This window comes from Mytilus trossulus, chromosome 4 (assembly GCF_036588685.1).
Source record: "Mytilus trossulus isolate FHL-02 chromosome 4, PNRI_Mtr1.1.1.hap1, whole genome shotgun sequence".
In the NCBI taxonomy this organism is placed as follows: Eukaryota; Metazoa; Mollusca; class Bivalvia; order Mytilida; family Mytilidae; genus Mytilus; species Mytilus trossulus.
In genome coordinates this window covers 45233678-45252319 of record NC_086376.1, presented here as the reverse complement: position 1 = coordinate 45252319, position 18642 = coordinate 45233678, and the positions used below count along the sequence as shown (strand labels likewise).

Genomic DNA, 18642 nt, shown 5'->3' with positions numbered 1-18642 from the left:
AAAGATAAGTCTAAAAGAGTAAATGTTTCGTTATTTTCTTTTTAAATCCTCTTTCCCATTAAAAACTAAATGACAAATAGAAACTATAACAATATTATAGGCAAGGAATTTCATTAGGAATTTAATGAAATAAGATGAACTACAATCCATATACTTATCTACTGGTAGCTTCCGTCCCAATCTAAATATATTTGAGAATTTGAAAATGGAAATTGTGAATATGTCTAAGAGACAACCATCCCAAAGAGTAGAAAACAGCCGACGGCCACTAAATATATTTGGAATATATGTTTCCGTTATTTCTATCTCATTGATTTTTTTCATGTTGTACTTGATTTCCATGTATGACTGTTTTTCTTTTCATTGATTATCCAAATGATATTATAACACAGTGTTTCTTAGAAATCTCATATATATATATATAACTATAATTGAATTTGATCACAACTGGTGTTAAAGAATAAACAATCAAAAAGATGTCAAAGATATTCAGAACCTCACAATAGTTACCTTGGATGTCCAGATACATACTGGTTCCAGTCATTGTCAAGGTCATGTAGTCTATACCCCAATCCTAACAACTGTCTATCTATTGTCTTACTTGTCTGTAAATAAAAATAAATCCTTTGAATTTAGGGCTAACATAAGCAATAAAAAGCCAAAACTTCATTTATTATCATCAAATACCATTGGATTTTTGTACATACAAATATTAGGCCAACACGTGTTCATATACAAAATTTTAACTATCTTTTTTATAATATTTGATTCCAAAAAAGCTTATCTATAAGCCATGCAATAAATAAAGCAATTATCTTTACTCACACTTTAATTTATACAGCTTCAATGTTATAACCAACAGGTCAGAGAACACAGTTATCATCCTTTGATTATTTTGTTCTACAAATATAGTGGCTAGTGTGGAGTGTGTTACTAGCCATTTTTTTTTATATCTCTTTGAAATTTATCTTTCATGATTTATGCCTCAAATAGCAAGTAGGGGGATGAAATGACACCAATTAAAAATTTGGGTCATGAATTTTAAAGTAAAGAAGTGATTTGGTACAGCTGAAAAAAGGTTTAAAATTAGCATTTCAGAAGCTGTCAAAAGATTTCAAGATCCCTTTAACATAAAATTGTTCATATTTTCAGTTAGAGCTGATGAAGTTTTCTATACTTTTATTATTTTAATATAATTTGTCCCAAAAGTAGTAAAACACACTGTAAAAATATTATTGAGAAAGCACAAGTGGGATTTTTAATTTACATTTATTGTCTAAATGAAATGCACAACGAAAAAACTGTGTTCTTGGACCAACATTCTACTTTAACCCTGCCACATTCTGTATGTTCCTGTCCCAAGTCAGGAGCCTGTAATCCTGTGGTTGTCATTTGCTGCTGTATATCATATTTATTTTTCATTCATTTATTTGTACAGAAATCAGGTCATTAGTTTTCTAGTTTGAATTGTTCAAATTCCTTATTACAGCTGACTATGCTGTATTGGTTTTGCTCATTGTTGATGTCTGTATGATGACCTATTGCAGTTTGCATTCTGGTGGAGAACTGTCACATTGCAAATCATACCACATCTTCTTATCTTTATATTCATAGAAAGTTTGAAGGCTCTGGATTAAGATTTGTAGGAGTAGTTGATATTAAAAAAAAGCATATTCAGATTCCTCCTATGAAAATGTCAATGAAACATTGGCTAAGTTTCCCCATTAAGGAAACAGGTGTGGATTAAGGACTTCTGGTTAAGGGACACTGAAAATCAGTGAGGGTTTTTTGTTTCTATATATAAAAATAAGAGGATCTGGTACGAGAGGTGGATTTGTTTTTTTCTAATTAAGAAATATAATGAACATTAAATCTTTTACATGTACTTACTGGCTGAGCATCATAAACTTTGAAAAACAGTTGTAAATCATCCATGAACAGTGTGTAAAGACTTTGTGCAGCTAGTTCTGTGACATTACAATATCTGGTAGGAGACAACATTACAAATTATGCAAACTTTTTCAAGACTACTTTTTATAAGAATAAAAAGTAGTGTGCTTTAGACAATATGAAAATATTCAGAAATATAGTCATAATTATCTCCCCTATATATGGATACTCACTTCATAACAGTGCATAATGCTACTGCATAGTTACCCATTATAAAATAAATTTATAATTAAAGTTAAAGAATTTACAATGGAATATTGCTTGAATAAAGCATTCTGAATAGAAGCCTTAAACTATCATGAGACCATAGTAATGTTGAATGTATAAAACAGTAAATTGAATGAAATCCTTAATACAAATGCAAGCTTTCAGTTGATACAAAGTACTCTGATAATTTAAAACCAATCATATATATGAAGTTTGTCAATTACATGATTTAGATTGACCAAGTGGAAACTTTCTATACAGTTTATGTTTTCTCTGTTATCTAATATTATTAATTTGTATTATTTAACAAATTTGATTCGTTTAGGTATAGTCACATGTTAAACTATATTTTCGAAGGTAGAGAGAAAACGGCGTATAGCAAAAAGCATATTGACCTGCAAAATGCATATCGCACGGTTATTTTTAGAATATCTAAAAACCGATATACTTTGTGACGTCATGTAATGAATTTCAGGATATTGTTTAACGTTTTGAAACACATGATATCTGTGATCAATAATTTGACTGAAAAAATCTTCAAAAACATAAAATGTATAAAAAAAAGTAAATTAAATAACAACTAATATGTTGTTATTGTCAAGGAGACAAATTGTAATATTTATAAAATTCCAACAAACCTAAATGACGAGTTTGATACAAATATGGTCGGAAATTAATAATATAACAAATATAGCCTTTGTATGAGGTCAATACAGGATATATCGACCCAAAGAAGTATATCGACCTCGGACTTCGTCCTCAGTCAATATACTTCTTTCAGGTCAATATATCCTTGTATCGACCTCATACAAAGGCTGTATTTGTATATTATCATATGATAGGTAAAATAAATATAGAATATTGGCATTTTTGTTTTTGATATTGACTTTATCAGCAAGATTATCAAGCCAGTCAGGGCAAAATTAGACAAGTCAGTGTGAGCTAATAACCGAGTGAATGAACTCAGAGTTAAAAAAATAAAATGCAATTTTTCTTTTTATCAGCAATTTTTTTTTTATTATAAACAAAAGAAAAGTACATGTACTTCTTATTTACCTGATATAGGGTAATTGCTATATGATACATAAATATTTACTGAGCTATTAACCCTTGCATTACAAAAATAGAAACAATATATACATGTATGCATACAAAACAAAATGTGTTTATCTGCTATTACTCTGTCCTATGGGAAGCAAATTATGCCTGTCATCAAATGTGAATTACATTATGTTATATATATGAATTCCATTTGATATTTATTTATGGAGAAATCTTTGCAGACAAAATCTGCATGTAGAAACTTAACTCTTACACAGATTTGAATATTTATTTTAACTTTTAACTTATCATTAATGCAATGGACTAGAGTGAACAACTCCTTCAGTGTGAGCCAACGTTCTTCGTTAAAGGCCATTACTATGACCTATAATTATTTACTTTTTACACATTGTGACTTGGATGGAGAGTTGTCTCATTGGCACATCTTCTTATTTGCATTAAAATTACATGTATATGTATATCTGTATTCATACACATCACATACATTTCTACTTTTGAATAAGAATTCATTTTTTTTAAATCAAAATCTACCACAATGCTGTAATAGAGAATAGACAAATGAGAAAAATAAGCTGTTTTAACAAATTATAATAACCTCAGATTTCAGAAAGATCATTCATATTTCATATTTTCTTTGTATGTTTATATGCTTGTATAAATAGTTAGTGTTTCATAAGCTTCTAAAGCCTGGCTTTTATAGTTATCTATTACTAATGTATTGAATTGTAATTGTGTGTTATATTATGTACATTGTATCAGGATGTGTAAATCTAAATCTTAAATCTATATCTATATCTATATCCTACATAGGATCTCAATTCTTTCTTCTTTTTTTTTTTTTGCTTTTGTTTCTTTTTTTTTTACAGAAGAGTTATATTTTACCTGCTAAATGTCCCTTGATAATATGTCCTGTAGTGACTAACTTCGTCTCGAATTTTCCCAATTACCATATTCAACTAAAGAAATAAATATATTTCACTTAATGCTGCTAAAAATAAAAGATAAAGTTTTAAATAACTCCTGTGAGTACATGTACATGAAATATCATTGATGCAGTCAATTTTGGTAAAATTATTGAAGTAATAAACCATTTATTTAAATGTCAAAATCATTTTGAAAACAGTAAGGTTATTTTACACCAACAACATGGATTACCATAGCCAGATTAGGCACAATCTTTTTTAAATATTGGATTTTACAGTGCTCTTCAATATGTAATTGAGTTTGTTTTCAACCTGTTTGGTTTAAGTAGCACTAATGATTCTCCAAGCCTACTAAAGTGTAAATCTAGTATCTTTGATAAAAGTTTTTTTATAATATACTATACCAGTGATGGAGTAAGGTAGCCATTTCTATCCTGTTTCAAATCTGTTTTTGCAACAAGCTTCATTTTCTCATAAGATGGGAGGAAGGTTTCCTAAAATTAGAAAATTTATCTTTGTGATGAATTATCTATTTTAATTTCCCTCATATTAACAATAAGGTTCATCTAGATCTCCAAGGCTTCATGTTGAAGGCCGTACATTGACCTATAATGGTTTATTTATTTTTAAATTGTTATTTGGATGGAGAGTTGTCTCATTGGCACTCACACCACATCTTCCTATATCTGTAAAGTATGAGTTTTCAATTGTTCATAGACAACTTAAAAGCTGTTAAGAATGTGTGTTTTTTTTATATCTCATAATCAATTGAAAATATTTGATATAACTTAGTTTGTCAAATATTCACTGAATTTCTATAAAATAAACACACACAAATTATTTAGTATGAATGTGATTGAGCAGTTTTTCATTAATTGAAGCAGTAAAAAGCCTCTAATTTACAAATAAAATATATCAAAACAACACAACTGACTAAAGTGGAGAAATATCATATCAACCTTTCTTAGATATGTAATAGAGAAGAAATTGTGAAATTGATATTTAGACAATACAAAGACAAATTTTAGTCTTCTTTTCAATGATCTGCAAAAAATGTATTCTTTATATATATGTTCTTCAAATCACAATTTGAAGTTCAGAGAAAAAGCAAAAAAAATTGACATCAAAATTAAATTGACCAATGGTGAACTGAGATCAAGCACTCATTGATTATAAAAAAATAAGCAACTAGTTGGGAACAGTTTCAATTGGAAGAATTAGATAAATATAGATCCTACCACTGCATAGAGTGTGATACGATATTTATCCACTTGAGACAGTTAAATTTTCAAATTTAACACATGAGGCTCCCTGGGCGTTTTTAATGTTTAAAATTTAACTGTCGAGAGTGTATAAATATCATATTTCACAAGATTTGGTGGTGGAATCTCTTTCTCTAATGATTTTCAAACAATAGGCAGGCAAACTTATTCCTTCTTTGCAACTGATCTGCAAAAAGATGTGTTCTTTTATGTGATGTCATCAGGCATGGTTGCCTTTTTTTCATGCCTTCACAATAGAAAATTCAGAGGAAAACAGGAAAATTCAACATCATAATCAGATTTTCACCAATGAAGAACTGATTTCAAACAAACCACACATGGATTAATTTTTTTTATACAATGGGTGAAGAAAGAGATAAATTGAACGAAGAATAAGGGAAACGTAAATACTGACTTTAATATGAAATGGCAGTACTTTACTCTGATGGTTATACAACTTAAAAAAATAAATACACACCAAATGAAAATATTTATAGTTGTCTATTTCATTCTTCTGCTTTTAAATTTTATTGTCCGTATTAGAATACAGTAGGATAGATGAAATTACCTTTATGCATTGCACAATGAGATCATCAAGCATTTCAACTTTTGGAATTTTCAAATGAACTTGCGCCTCCAAGGTTTTTTCCATCAGGCTTATCAGCATATCTAAAATGTAAATTGAAATTTTGAATCAATCTATCATTGAAAAATTATTTACGAAGCAGTATTTTATCATTGGTAAAACAAAAACATGAAAACACAAACACAGACAGATGAACATATATACTAACAAAAATATAACATATGTCTGATTATTTTTTGCTTGAGGCTTGAATATATTCAATTAAAATTCACTGTTCAAAGTAGTTGTACCAGACAATATGGAAAAATGTCAGCACTGCCTGTCTTTACATTAAAAATAAACCTGATAATTTTTTTTCTTGTTTAGAATTAAACAGAACCCCATCCCTTTTTTACAAGAGGATGGAGACATACCGGTATTGCTGTCTTTATTTGCAAATTTGGTATTCATTGAACATTTAGTTTTGTGGTTCACCTGTATCCAGGAAGTCCAAGAAAGCTTTCTATTGCAGTATTGAAACTTGGAGTACAATTTCAGAGAGATCCATACACTTAAACACAAGTTATTGTCATAATTGTTTGGAAACTATAAACATGCTTCTTTTTTGGTCCTTAACTCCTAAACTTTGGCCCCATAACCCCTAAAATGAATCCAAACCTTCTACTAGTGGTTTTAAACACTTCTGTATGATTTCAGAGCAATTAAAATACTTCTACACAAGTTATTATCCTGAAACTAGAAAAATGCTTGTTTTGGGCCCCTTTTGGCCTCTAATTCCTAATTTGTTGGGAACAGCATCCCAAAAATCAATCCCAACCTTTCTTTTGTGGTATTGAACCTTCTGAAAATATTTGATGAAGATCTATTCACTTAAACTGAAGTTATTATCCAGAAACTAATGTGTTTTTCGGAAAACGCTGACACGACATCATACCATTATACGATCCCAAAAAATATTTGAGGTCGTATAAAAACTTAACACTGAGCAATGAAATGTGAAAATTAGGTCAAGGTCAAATAAAACCTGCACAACTGACAAATATTGCAAATAGTATGAGGAAAAAAGATCAAAACTCAAAGGCTTACTTTGACCACTGATCCATGAAAATGAGGTCAAGGTCAGATCAAACCTGCCAGCTAGACAGGTACACCTTGCAAACATTCCATACACCAAATATAGTAGACCTATTACATACAGTAAAACCTTAACTATAACCACTGAACCATGAAAATGAGGTCAAGGTCAGATGACACCTGCCAGTTTGACATGTACACCTTACAGTCCTTCCATACACCAAATATACTAGACCTATTGCTTATAGTATCTCAGATATGAACTTGACCATCAAAACTTTACCTTGTTCATCGGTCCATGAAATGAGGTCAAGGTCAAGTGAAAACTGTCTGACAGGCACATACCAAATATAGTTATCCTATTATTTATAATAAGTGAGAATTTAACATTACAGAAAATCTTAACTTTTTTCAAGTAGTCAATGAACCACGAAAATGTAGTCAAGGACATTGGAGATGTGACTGACAGAAACTTTGTGACATGAGGCATCCATATACAAAGTATGAAGCATCTTCCACCTTCTAAAATATAAAGCTTTTAAGAAGTTAGCTACTGCCACCGCTTCTGCCAGATCACTTTCCCTATGTCAAGTTTTCTGCAACAGAAGTTGCAGGCTCAACAAAAAAAAATAATTGGCATAGGTTTTTCTTGATGTAAATCAGTGCTTCTCCCTATAATGGGGAATAAGTTTAATTCGTATATAATTTTATAGTCATTTCAAGGTGTAAGAAATAACTATCAAGCTATACTATTAAATCAGTAGGTAATATTTTTAATAATACAAGATGATACTAACCTATACCATTTGATGGCTTATTATCAGGGAAAACACTCTTCATGTTAGATAAGGTAGTCAGTGCTTTACTTTGTAACTTCTTGATACTGTCACATAGAATTTCCAACTGAAAAGGTATGTTATTTTTTATATGTATAACAATTTCATTTTCTCTCTTAAGTACTTACAAACATGTATAAAATAAAAGAAAGAAAAATCTGTTAAAAGCCTTTTTTTTTGTGGCAACATGAACATTGCACTATTTTAACTTAAATCAATCTGACTTAAAAAAAAAAACTATCAATAATAATAAATATATTTATAGAAATAGATAATAGTCAATCTTTTATATGAGGGAATCAGATCATTATAAAATAAGTATGGTTTACAATAAATAAATCAGCAGGTTTGACAGTGCCTATACTATGTCACAAATTGCCCCTCAATCTATAAATCCATTATGAAAAGTATTTACTGTAACTGTTATAAACAAGAGTCTTCAAAAATTATTCTTAACTGTATTTTTAGCATTATAATGCTTTAAACCAACAATAGTTATGATTGACTTCTACCACAAATAACCTATTTAATATTACCTCAGTGGCAATTACAATATCAAAAGCATATGAAAGAGAATAACAACATATTTAGTATATAATTACTAATGGTTCTGATTATTCAGATTATGATTTATTCTTATTGCATGTATTACCGTATAGCAGGTTATTTTCGCGGGGTGTAAATTTTCGCTTATTTTCGCGGATAGAACAAAATCGCCAAAATAAATTCCGCCAATTATAAGTGTACATGCAAAGGTAATGTTAAAAATGTTGAATCCGCCAAAATAATAACTGCCAAAACTTTTCGTATACCTTATTCAATGAAAATCGCGAAATTTTACACCCGCGAAAATAACCCGCTATACGGTATTGCCTACTTTGGATTGGGGGAAAATATGTCAAAACATAACATCTGTTACTTGTGTTTTGCAGTCTGTTACCAACTTAGAACAAGGAAACATAAATCAATAATTGATTACTTAAACACCTTTAAAATACTTCTTTGTAGTCTTCTTCAATTGATTTTATATAGAGAAAGAAGATGGATTGAAGTTATTTATGCCTGATTTATATAGACTTTTGTATATTTTCTTTTATATTATTATTCTTTTATTGTGTCTACATTATGAATAATATTTTATCATCTTAATTTTGTACTTTTTAAGTCTTAATAAACTACAAAAAGAAGAACATGCAATGGATTACCATAATTTATGACAAAAAATTGTATATATAAAAAAAAAAAATTGCCAATTTTGTTTTGACATTCACAAGAGTTACAGCCCGTAACAGAGAAGTGATCGAATTCGCATTTCTTTACCGTCAGAATAAGTTACGTTATCGACAAACTTATTTCACAAGTGACATAATTTAATTTTTTTCATCGACAAAATATTTCATGTCCAATGTGTAAGTTTTCATTGTTTATGTCGAAGTTTTTTCTTTATATCGTCTATAATCTCTATACTTTCGTTTCCATGAGAATGCAAATATAGCTTACGTTTACATACAACAAGAACGAATTGCACTGTACATGCTGTAGTTTATACATTGTTTCTTTGAAAGTTGTTATAAAGAATTATTTGCATCACTGTATCCAGGCTCATTTAATTTTAGAAATCACCGATTATTTATTATACACTGCTTGCACTGTGAATATTTATGAGATTCGACACTGTAATAGTTTTTCTTTCGTCTGATACAGAATACCCCATATCTTTTCTTTTTCATACCTATCTGTTTATTATGTCCCCGGGATTATGTCAATCATACATTGTTGCAATACCGACATGCTTGTACTTTGTCACAGAAAAAACTGATATAAATTTCCTTCAAATCGAAGTAAAAAATACAAATGTACCCTTTAACATTTGAAATGTTGTAGACAAAATTGCTATATATCTTAAGTTATTGACGAATATTTGAAATTTAAACCTCTATAAGATGTGATGTACGGCATTTCATTTTATCATTGGTAATGATCCATATCTGACAGAGAAGAACTATAATATAATTCATAATTCTCAAAAAGTTTTCGTGAATATTGATAGATACATGTACCACTAATCGTTCCAACAATCAAGACAACAGAGACAAACAGTGAAAAAATTATGAAAATGAAAAGATATGACTTAAGCGTTAGCATGTTCAGGGAGACGGCACCCAATTTACAAAAAAATAATTGATGTTTTAAGGAACTGTAGAGAACTCTACAGGTTTTCAACAAGGGTAGAATTCAAAACCTTGAATATGAAAGCCTCGAAATCCATGATACTTTTTCTGTGCGGTAGTTATATCTACAAAATCCAATCATGTACGCGACATAAAAAATTATATTACATGTATATTCATACATGTATATTCAACTCGTCTAAACATCAACCCAACAATGTTAGATCTGTAAATTTGCTTTCGCAAATTTTTGGTTCTTCCCTCGCCGGGATTCGAACCCATACATGTATATTTATATATTGGGAATTTATTTTTGTTTCCAAACAGAATTATAAGGTTATGTATAAGTGCCTCCGTTCACTGCACAATTGTAAATTGTCTTCCTAAAGACCAGCAAAAATAAATGGTACACGTTCACGTAGTCATACAAAAAGTCGTATAATTTAAGTTATCGAACAAAAAATCAGAAATGCGGAATATTATAAGTGAATGGTTAGGAAATCCGTTTCCCCTATATGTTGAAAAATGTTTTCCCTGATACAAACGTATTTTTACTAAAAAAAATATTCTCTGTGTGTGCCATTGCAAGAAATAGTTTTGCTCGTTATTTTGTCATATTAAAAAAATATCTGAAAAAAATTTTCCCGTTTAAACTATACTAAAAGTATGGCATATGAAACGGACGAAGACATATTCTTACAGAAGTACAAATACCAGTCCTCCCTTTTGTGTATACATATGAGAAAACATTTCAAAGTTATTGATTGAATTCAAATCCATCACACATACGGTACACATTAGTCCGAAAAATAAAGGACTTCATTCCTATCAAACACCTTTTTAATTGTTTACCAGTATAATTCTTTTAGTTTTGGGTAAAATTGTAAAGGAAATAATACTATCAAGAAGTCCTTCCATAAACCTTTTTTTCTGTTCTGACTTTGAAGAAAGGACTACTTTTCGCCCAATCGAAATGGTGCATGGACATATTTTGTTTCATATCATTAGAATTATTTTCAATATTATCGGTATTAAACTTCATTATCGACACATGAAAGTTTGTCAGCATTGTCAATCTTTTTAACGTTAAAGTACCAATAGTTCGGTCACTACTCAATTAAGTGTGTCGATAACGTAGCTAATTTTGACGGTAAAGAAACACCAATTCGATCACTTCTCTGTTACGGGCTGTAACATTCTAAATCCTTAAAAAGAATGTCTTTAACAGTTTAGGCTATTTTCTTAACCCAATTTTATTTTCAAGGCTTTTATTTCTTCAAACTTCTTTGGCTTTTCAAGCTTCAATTTAGCTTTCTTCATGAAACTTATCTTACAATGACTAATTTGAACTTAGTAATGGGTTTGCTTGATTTTGGTACCAAGTAGTATTCGTTTGGCAGGAGAAAAAAATATGCTTCCTGCTCTTTGGTCGGGTTGTTGTCTCTTTGACACATTCCCCATTTCAATTCTCAATTTGAGTTTGATTTTTGCATGTAATATTCTTACAACTGTATATCAATCACTGAAACAATTAGGGGATGTAACACATTGTCTAAATCTACTTTCTTGTACAAAAGTACCCAATTTGTGTTACACATTTTTTGTTAATGTCCTTTCAAGTACCAAAAAAAAACAATAGATGTTTCTAACCTCTTTCCTGACCATATCTTCACGGTTTGGTAGAATTTCTAAAACGAATATCACTCCAAATATACAATGCTGAATCAACCAGACAGAAGGGTCAAAGTTTGAGACCAAGTATCGTAAGTAGACTATTCTTCTGTACAACTCTCCCTGTAAAATTGATCATAAAAGTAATCCAAATATCATATCTAGAGTAATTTTTTAACAAACATATCCTAAAGTTTGAACTTAAAATTGGTTAATTATGATTTTATCTAAAAATATCTTCCATTATTACTTATACTTATAGAATTAATTATAAATCGTTATATATTACAGTATATATATTTTTTTTCTCTTACTCTATGTAAATTTATCCCTTTCCGAACCCATTGTATAAAAAAAATTTAATCAACGTGTGGTTGCTGGTGATCTCAAAAGATCATTGGATGATTTTAAGGGTCATGACCTTTTTAGCTAACTGAATGAATCAAAATATGATAACAGGTGTTAATGAAATTGACAACTTCGTGCAATGTGAAAGGCACTCGAAGGGGATTTTCGGTTAACAAAAAAAGAAAATGTCTTTTTAATCATTAGAGAAACAGATTCTTACATAGTTACTCGTGGATTATCGGATTTATCCAATCCCGAGGCGGCTCAGACTTTAAAATTGATAATTAAACTATCTCGATTGGATAAATCCGATAATCCACTGGTATCAATGTAAGAATCTATAAATAAACAACTTGTTACAATTTAACCCAGTAAGCTTAAAAAGTGTTTGACATGCATTTAAGGAATAAACTTTCATAATCCGCACCTTTTTTTCTTCAGAAAAAGACAAAGTTTAGTATTAGGCATACAGATATATCAATCAGATATCAAAACATGAGTTCTTATTAGTGTGATACTTACTCAGTCACATTAATAAAAGGCATGTAATAATTTCAGAATTTGTAGTACCATACTTCATAATACTTACTACTCCGTATCGTAATCCAAATTCTTTCAAAAGTCTGATTGATGCTGATGACAATAGTGTGGTTTGTGTATTGTCAGCTTGTCTATAGGCTGATTCATACCTAAAATTATAAGGAATAGGTTTCACATATACAATCAATATGTATCAAAGCTTTAAATCGAGCAAATGCAAATCAAATCAAGTTTTCTATACACAGTTCAAAACACATAAAATCTCAATATTCAATTCTTGTGAAAGCATATTCATTTCAAATTAGATGTGAATATTTCCAAATTATTAACTTATAATTACATTACATATATGCGTTTCATAAGAATCCATACATTAGATTGGCTGACAGCCATCAATATGCATTCAAAATTAGATTCATTTTCTGAAGAAAAATAAATAATAAACATTCCTGACAGCACTTGCTTGAAGTTGCTTCCCTTGACCATGTCATCACTGTGTATAGCAAAACAAACAAAAATTTGATGAAGCAAGTAATTTCACGGAAGGGGTTATAAGAATTGAAAGCTTCTTTTTGTAATTTTATAGAGTTGTAAAATGCTATTACATCCCTTAAACTTAGAAAAAGAAGTATTCTACTCTATTTAAATAACATTTGGTTGAAGCAAACTAGAGTTAAAAGTCGGAAACCTCCTTTGGGACATACGTACGAACAAACAGAGGTAAAATGTAAAGCCCCCTCTGCTGCAATGGGGGCATAAAAGTTGATTTATTATGCAGTCCCGTCTCATTATTGTGGGTGAATATTATTACATCTGTACAACTAATTTTGGAACAGGAAAAAAGAAGAATTTGTTCACAAGAGAAAAAAACCCAGGAATTAATCATATATGAGTTCATGCCAATCTGATATCATGTTTTAACTGCTAGAATATTTTAAAGAAAAATGTGCATTATTTTGTTTAGCTCTTCAAGTTACATGAGTAAGATTCGTGGAAATTTATAAAATGTTTCTGAAAAAAAGATATTTACAGCAAATGATAAACTGAAGATTTCTTTTATAAAGTCTATTTTCTTTTTTCACAGACTTAGGTTAAAAATAAAATTTGTGTGATGAAATTCATTATTATGATACAATTTTTAAAAGAAAAATTTGCTGACCTCAATAATTTCTCCATGAGTACTACATAATCATCATGAACAGTCTGTAGAAACTGTATATGATTGTTACGTTTATGTGGATGGGCAACATGCCAGAATTTCCTCATCAGTTCTGCAATGTGAATAAATTCTTTCCTCTGCCATCTGTCATATCCAAACTGTGTCTATGTATAGAATGAACAATAATGGTATATCATGTGTCTATGTATAGAATAAACAATAATGGTATATCATGTGTCTATGTAAAGAATGAACAATACTGGTATATCATGTGTCTATGTATAGAATGAACAATAATGGTATATCATGTGTCTATGTATAAAATGAACAATACTGGTATATCATGTGTCTATGTATAGAATGAACAATAATGGTATATCATGTGTCTATGTAAAGAATGAACAATAATAGTATATCATGTGTCTATGTAAAGAATGAACAATAATGGTATATCATGTGTCTATGTATAAAATGAACAATACTGGTATATCATGTGTCTATGTATAGAATGAACAATAATGGTATATCATGTGTCTATGTAAAGAATGAACAATAATAGTATATCATGTGTCTATGTAAAGAATGAACAATAATAGTATATCATGTGTCTATGTAAAGAATGAACAATAATGGTATATCATGTGTCTATGTATAGAATGAACAATACTGGTATATCATGTGTCTATGTATAGAATGAACAATACTGGTATATCATGTGTCTATGTATAGAATGAACAATAATGGTATATCATGTGTCTATGTAAAGAATGAACAATAATGGTATATCATGTGTCTATGTATAGAATGAACAATACTGGTATATCATGTGTCTATGTATAGAATGAACAATACTGGTATATCATGTGTCTATGTATAGAATGAACAATAATGGTATATCATGTGTCTATGTAAAGAATGAACAATAATAGTATATCATGTGTCTATGTAAAGAATGAACAATAATGGTATATCATGTGTCTATGTATAGAATGATCAATACTGGTATATCATGTGTCTATGTAAAGAATGAACAATAATAGTATATCATGTGTCTATGTAAAGAATGAACAATAATAGTATATCATGTGTCTATGTAAAGAATGAACAATAATGGTATATCATGTGTCTATGTATAGAATGAACAATAATGGTATATCATGTGTCTATGTATAGAATGAACAATAATGGTATATCATGTGTCTATGTATAGAATGAACAATAATGGTATATCATGTGTCTATGTGAAAGATGAACAATAATGGTATATCATGTGTCTATGTATAGAATGAACAATAATGGTATATCATGTATCTATAAAATTGAGAATGAAAATGGGGAATGTGTCAAAGAGACAACAACCCGACCAAATAAAAAAACAACAGCAGAAGGTCACCAACAGGTCTTCAATGTATATACCATTATTGTTCATTCTTTACATAGACACATGATATACCATTATTGTTCATGTGTCTATGTATAGAATGAACTGGTATATCATGTGTCTATGTATAGAATGAACAATAATGGTATATCATGTGTCTATGTATAGAATGAACAATAATGGTATATCATGTGTCTATGTATAGAATGAACAATACTGGTATATCATGTGTCTATGTATAGAATGAACAATACTGGTATATCATGTGTCTATGTATAGAATGAACAATAATGGTATATCATGTGTCTATGTTTAGAATGAGCAATAATGGTATATCATGTGTCTATGTTTAGAATGAACAATAATGGTATATCATGTGTCTATGCAAAGAATGAACAATACTGGTATATCATGTGTCTATGTATAGAATGAACAATAATGGTATACCATGAATCTATGTATAGAATAAACAATAATGGTATATCATGTGTCTATGTATAGAATGAACAATAATGGTATATCATGTGTCTATGTATAGAATGAACAATACTGGTATATCATGTGTCTATGTATAGAATGAACAATACTGGTATATCATGTGTCTATGTATAGAATGAACAATAATGGTATATCATGTGTCTATGTAAAGAATGAACAATAATGGTATATCATGTGTCTATGTATAGAATGAACAATACTGGTATATCATGTGTCTATGTATAGAATGAACAATAATGGTATATCATGTGTCTATGTAAAGAATGAACAATAATAGTATATCATGTGTCTATGTAAAGAATGAACAATAATAGTATATCATGTGTCTATGTAAAGAATGAACAATAATGGTATATCATGTGTCTATGTATAGAATGATCAATACTGGTATATCATGTGTCTATGTAAAGAATGAACAATAATAGTATATCATGTGTCTATGTAAAGAATGAACAATAATAGTATATCATGTGTCTATGTAAAGAATGAACAATAATGGTATATCATGTGTCTATGTATAGAATGAACAATAATGGTATATCATGTGTCTATGTATAGAATGAACAATAATGGTATATCATGTGTCTATGTATAGAATGAACAATAATGGTATATCATGTGTCTATGTGAAAGATGAACAATAATGGTATATCATGTGTCTATGTATAGAATGAACAATAATGGTATATCATGTATCTATAAAATTGAGAATGAAAATGGGGAATGTGTCAAAGAGACAACAACCCGACCAAATAAAAAAACAACAGCAGAAGGTCACCAACAGGTCTTCAATGTATATACCATTATTGTTCATTCTTTACATAGACACATGATATACCATTATTGTTCATGTGTCTATGTATAGAATGAACTGGTATATCATGTGTCTATGTATAGAATGAACAATAATGGTATATCATGTGTCTATGTATAGAATGAACAATAATGGTATATCATGTGTCTATGTATAGAATGAACAATACTGGTATATCATGTGTCTATGTATAGAATGAACAATACTGGTATATCATGTGTCTATGTATAGAATGAACAATAATGGTATATCATGTGTCTATGTTTAGAATGAGCAATAATGGTATATCATGTGTCTATGTTTAGAATGAACAATAATGGTATATCATGTGTCTATGCAAAGAATGAACAATACTGGTATATCATGTGTCTATGTATAGAATGAACAATACTGGTATATCATGTGTCTATGTAAAGAATGAACAATAATGGTATATCATGTGTCTATGTAAAGAATGAACAATAATTGTATATCATGTGTCTATGTACAAAATAAACTATAATGGTATATTATGTGTCTATGTAAAGAATGAACAATAATGGTATATCATGTGTCTATGTATAGAATGAACAACAATGGTATATCATGTGTCTATGTATAGAATGAACAATACTGGTATATCATGTGTCTATGTATAGAATGAACAATACTGGTATATCATGTGTCTATGTATAGAATGAACAATTCTGGTATATCATGTGTCTATGTATAGAATAAACTTTTATATAAATATAGCCTTTGTATGAGGTCGATACAAGGATATATTGACCTGAAAGAAGTATATTGACTGAGGACGAAGTCCGAGTTCAATATACTTCTTTGGGTTGATATATCCTGTATTGACCTCATACAAAGGCTATATTTGTTATTATTAATTTCAGACCATTATGATTATTTGTATCAAAATCGTCATTAGATTTTGTTTGAATTTTATAGATATCATACTGTCTCCTTGACAAAAACAACATATTAGTTTTTATTTAATTTACTTTTTTTGTTTGTTTGACATCTTATGTATTTGAAAATATTTTTCGTCAAAAAATCCATCACATATATCATTTGTTTCAAAACGTTTAACGATATCCTGAAATTCATTACATGACGTCACAAAGTAAATCGGATTTTTGATATTCTAAAAATAACCGTGCAATATGCTCTGTGCAATATGCTTTTTGCTATCCGCCGTTTTTCTCTACCTTCGAAAATATAGTTAAACATGTGACTATCCCTAAACGAATCAAATTTGTTAAAATATACGAATAAATAATATAATGGTATATCATGTGTCTATGTAAAGAATGAACAATAATGGTATATCATGTGTCTATGTATAGAATGAACAATAATGGTATATCATGTGTCTATGTATAGAATAAACAATAATGGTATATCATGTGTCTATGTATAGAATGAACAATAATGGTATATCATGTGTCTATGTAAAGAATGAACAATAATGGTAGATCATGTGTCTATGTATAGAATGAACAATAATGGTATAGTATGTTTTTATGTATAGAATGAACAATAATGGTATAGCATGTGTCTATGTATAGAATAAACAATAATGGTAGATCATGTGTCTATGTAAAGAATGAACAATAATGGTATATCATGTGTCTATGTATAGAATGAACAAAAATGGTATGTCATGTGTCTATGTATAGAATGAACAATAATTGTACAGCATGTGTCTATGTATAGAATGAACAATAATGGTATGTCATGTGTCTATGTATAGAATGAACAAAAATGGTATACCATGTGTCTATGTATAGAATGAAATATTATGGTATATCATGTGTCTATGTATAGAATGAACAATAATGGTATACCATGAATCTATGTATAGAATAAACAATAATGGTATATCATGTGTCTATGTATAGAATGAACAATAATGGTATATTATGTGTCTATGTATAGAATGAACAAGAATGGTATATCATGTGTCTATGTAAAGAATGAACAATAATGGTATATCATGTGTCTATGTATAGAATGAACAATAATGGTATAGTATGTTTTTATGTATAGAATGAACAATAATGGTATATCATGTGTCTATGTATAGAATGAACAATAATTGTATATCATGTGTCTATGTATAGAATGAACAATAATGGTATAGCATGTGTCTATGTATAGAATAAACAATAA

At 29.3% G+C, this 18642-nt stretch overlaps 1 protein-coding gene across 1 annotated transcript in view; it reads right to left on the bottom strand.

Moving 5' to 3' along the window:
• The window catches only part of LOC134715366 (uncharacterized), a 47353-nt gene that overhangs the window by 18705 nt on the left and 10006 nt on the right, over positions 1–18642 (bottom strand). The window contains exons 10-18 of the mRNA XM_063577507.1: positions 13790–13953; positions 12680–12779; positions 11722–11865; positions 7862–7967; positions 5973–6073; positions 4547–4636; positions 4102–4175; positions 1891–1984; positions 511–605 (exon numbers count right to left, since the gene is read on the bottom strand). Of these exons, the coding sequence (XP_063433577.1) occupies positions 511–605; positions 1891–1984; positions 4102–4175; positions 4547–4636; positions 5973–6073; positions 7862–7967; positions 11722–11865; positions 12680–12779; positions 13790–13953 (968 nt within the window). The remainder of the gene's footprint in view (positions 1–510; positions 606–1890; positions 1985–4101; positions 4176–4546; positions 4637–5972; positions 6074–7861; positions 7968–11721; positions 11866–12679; positions 12780–13789; positions 13954–18642) is intronic.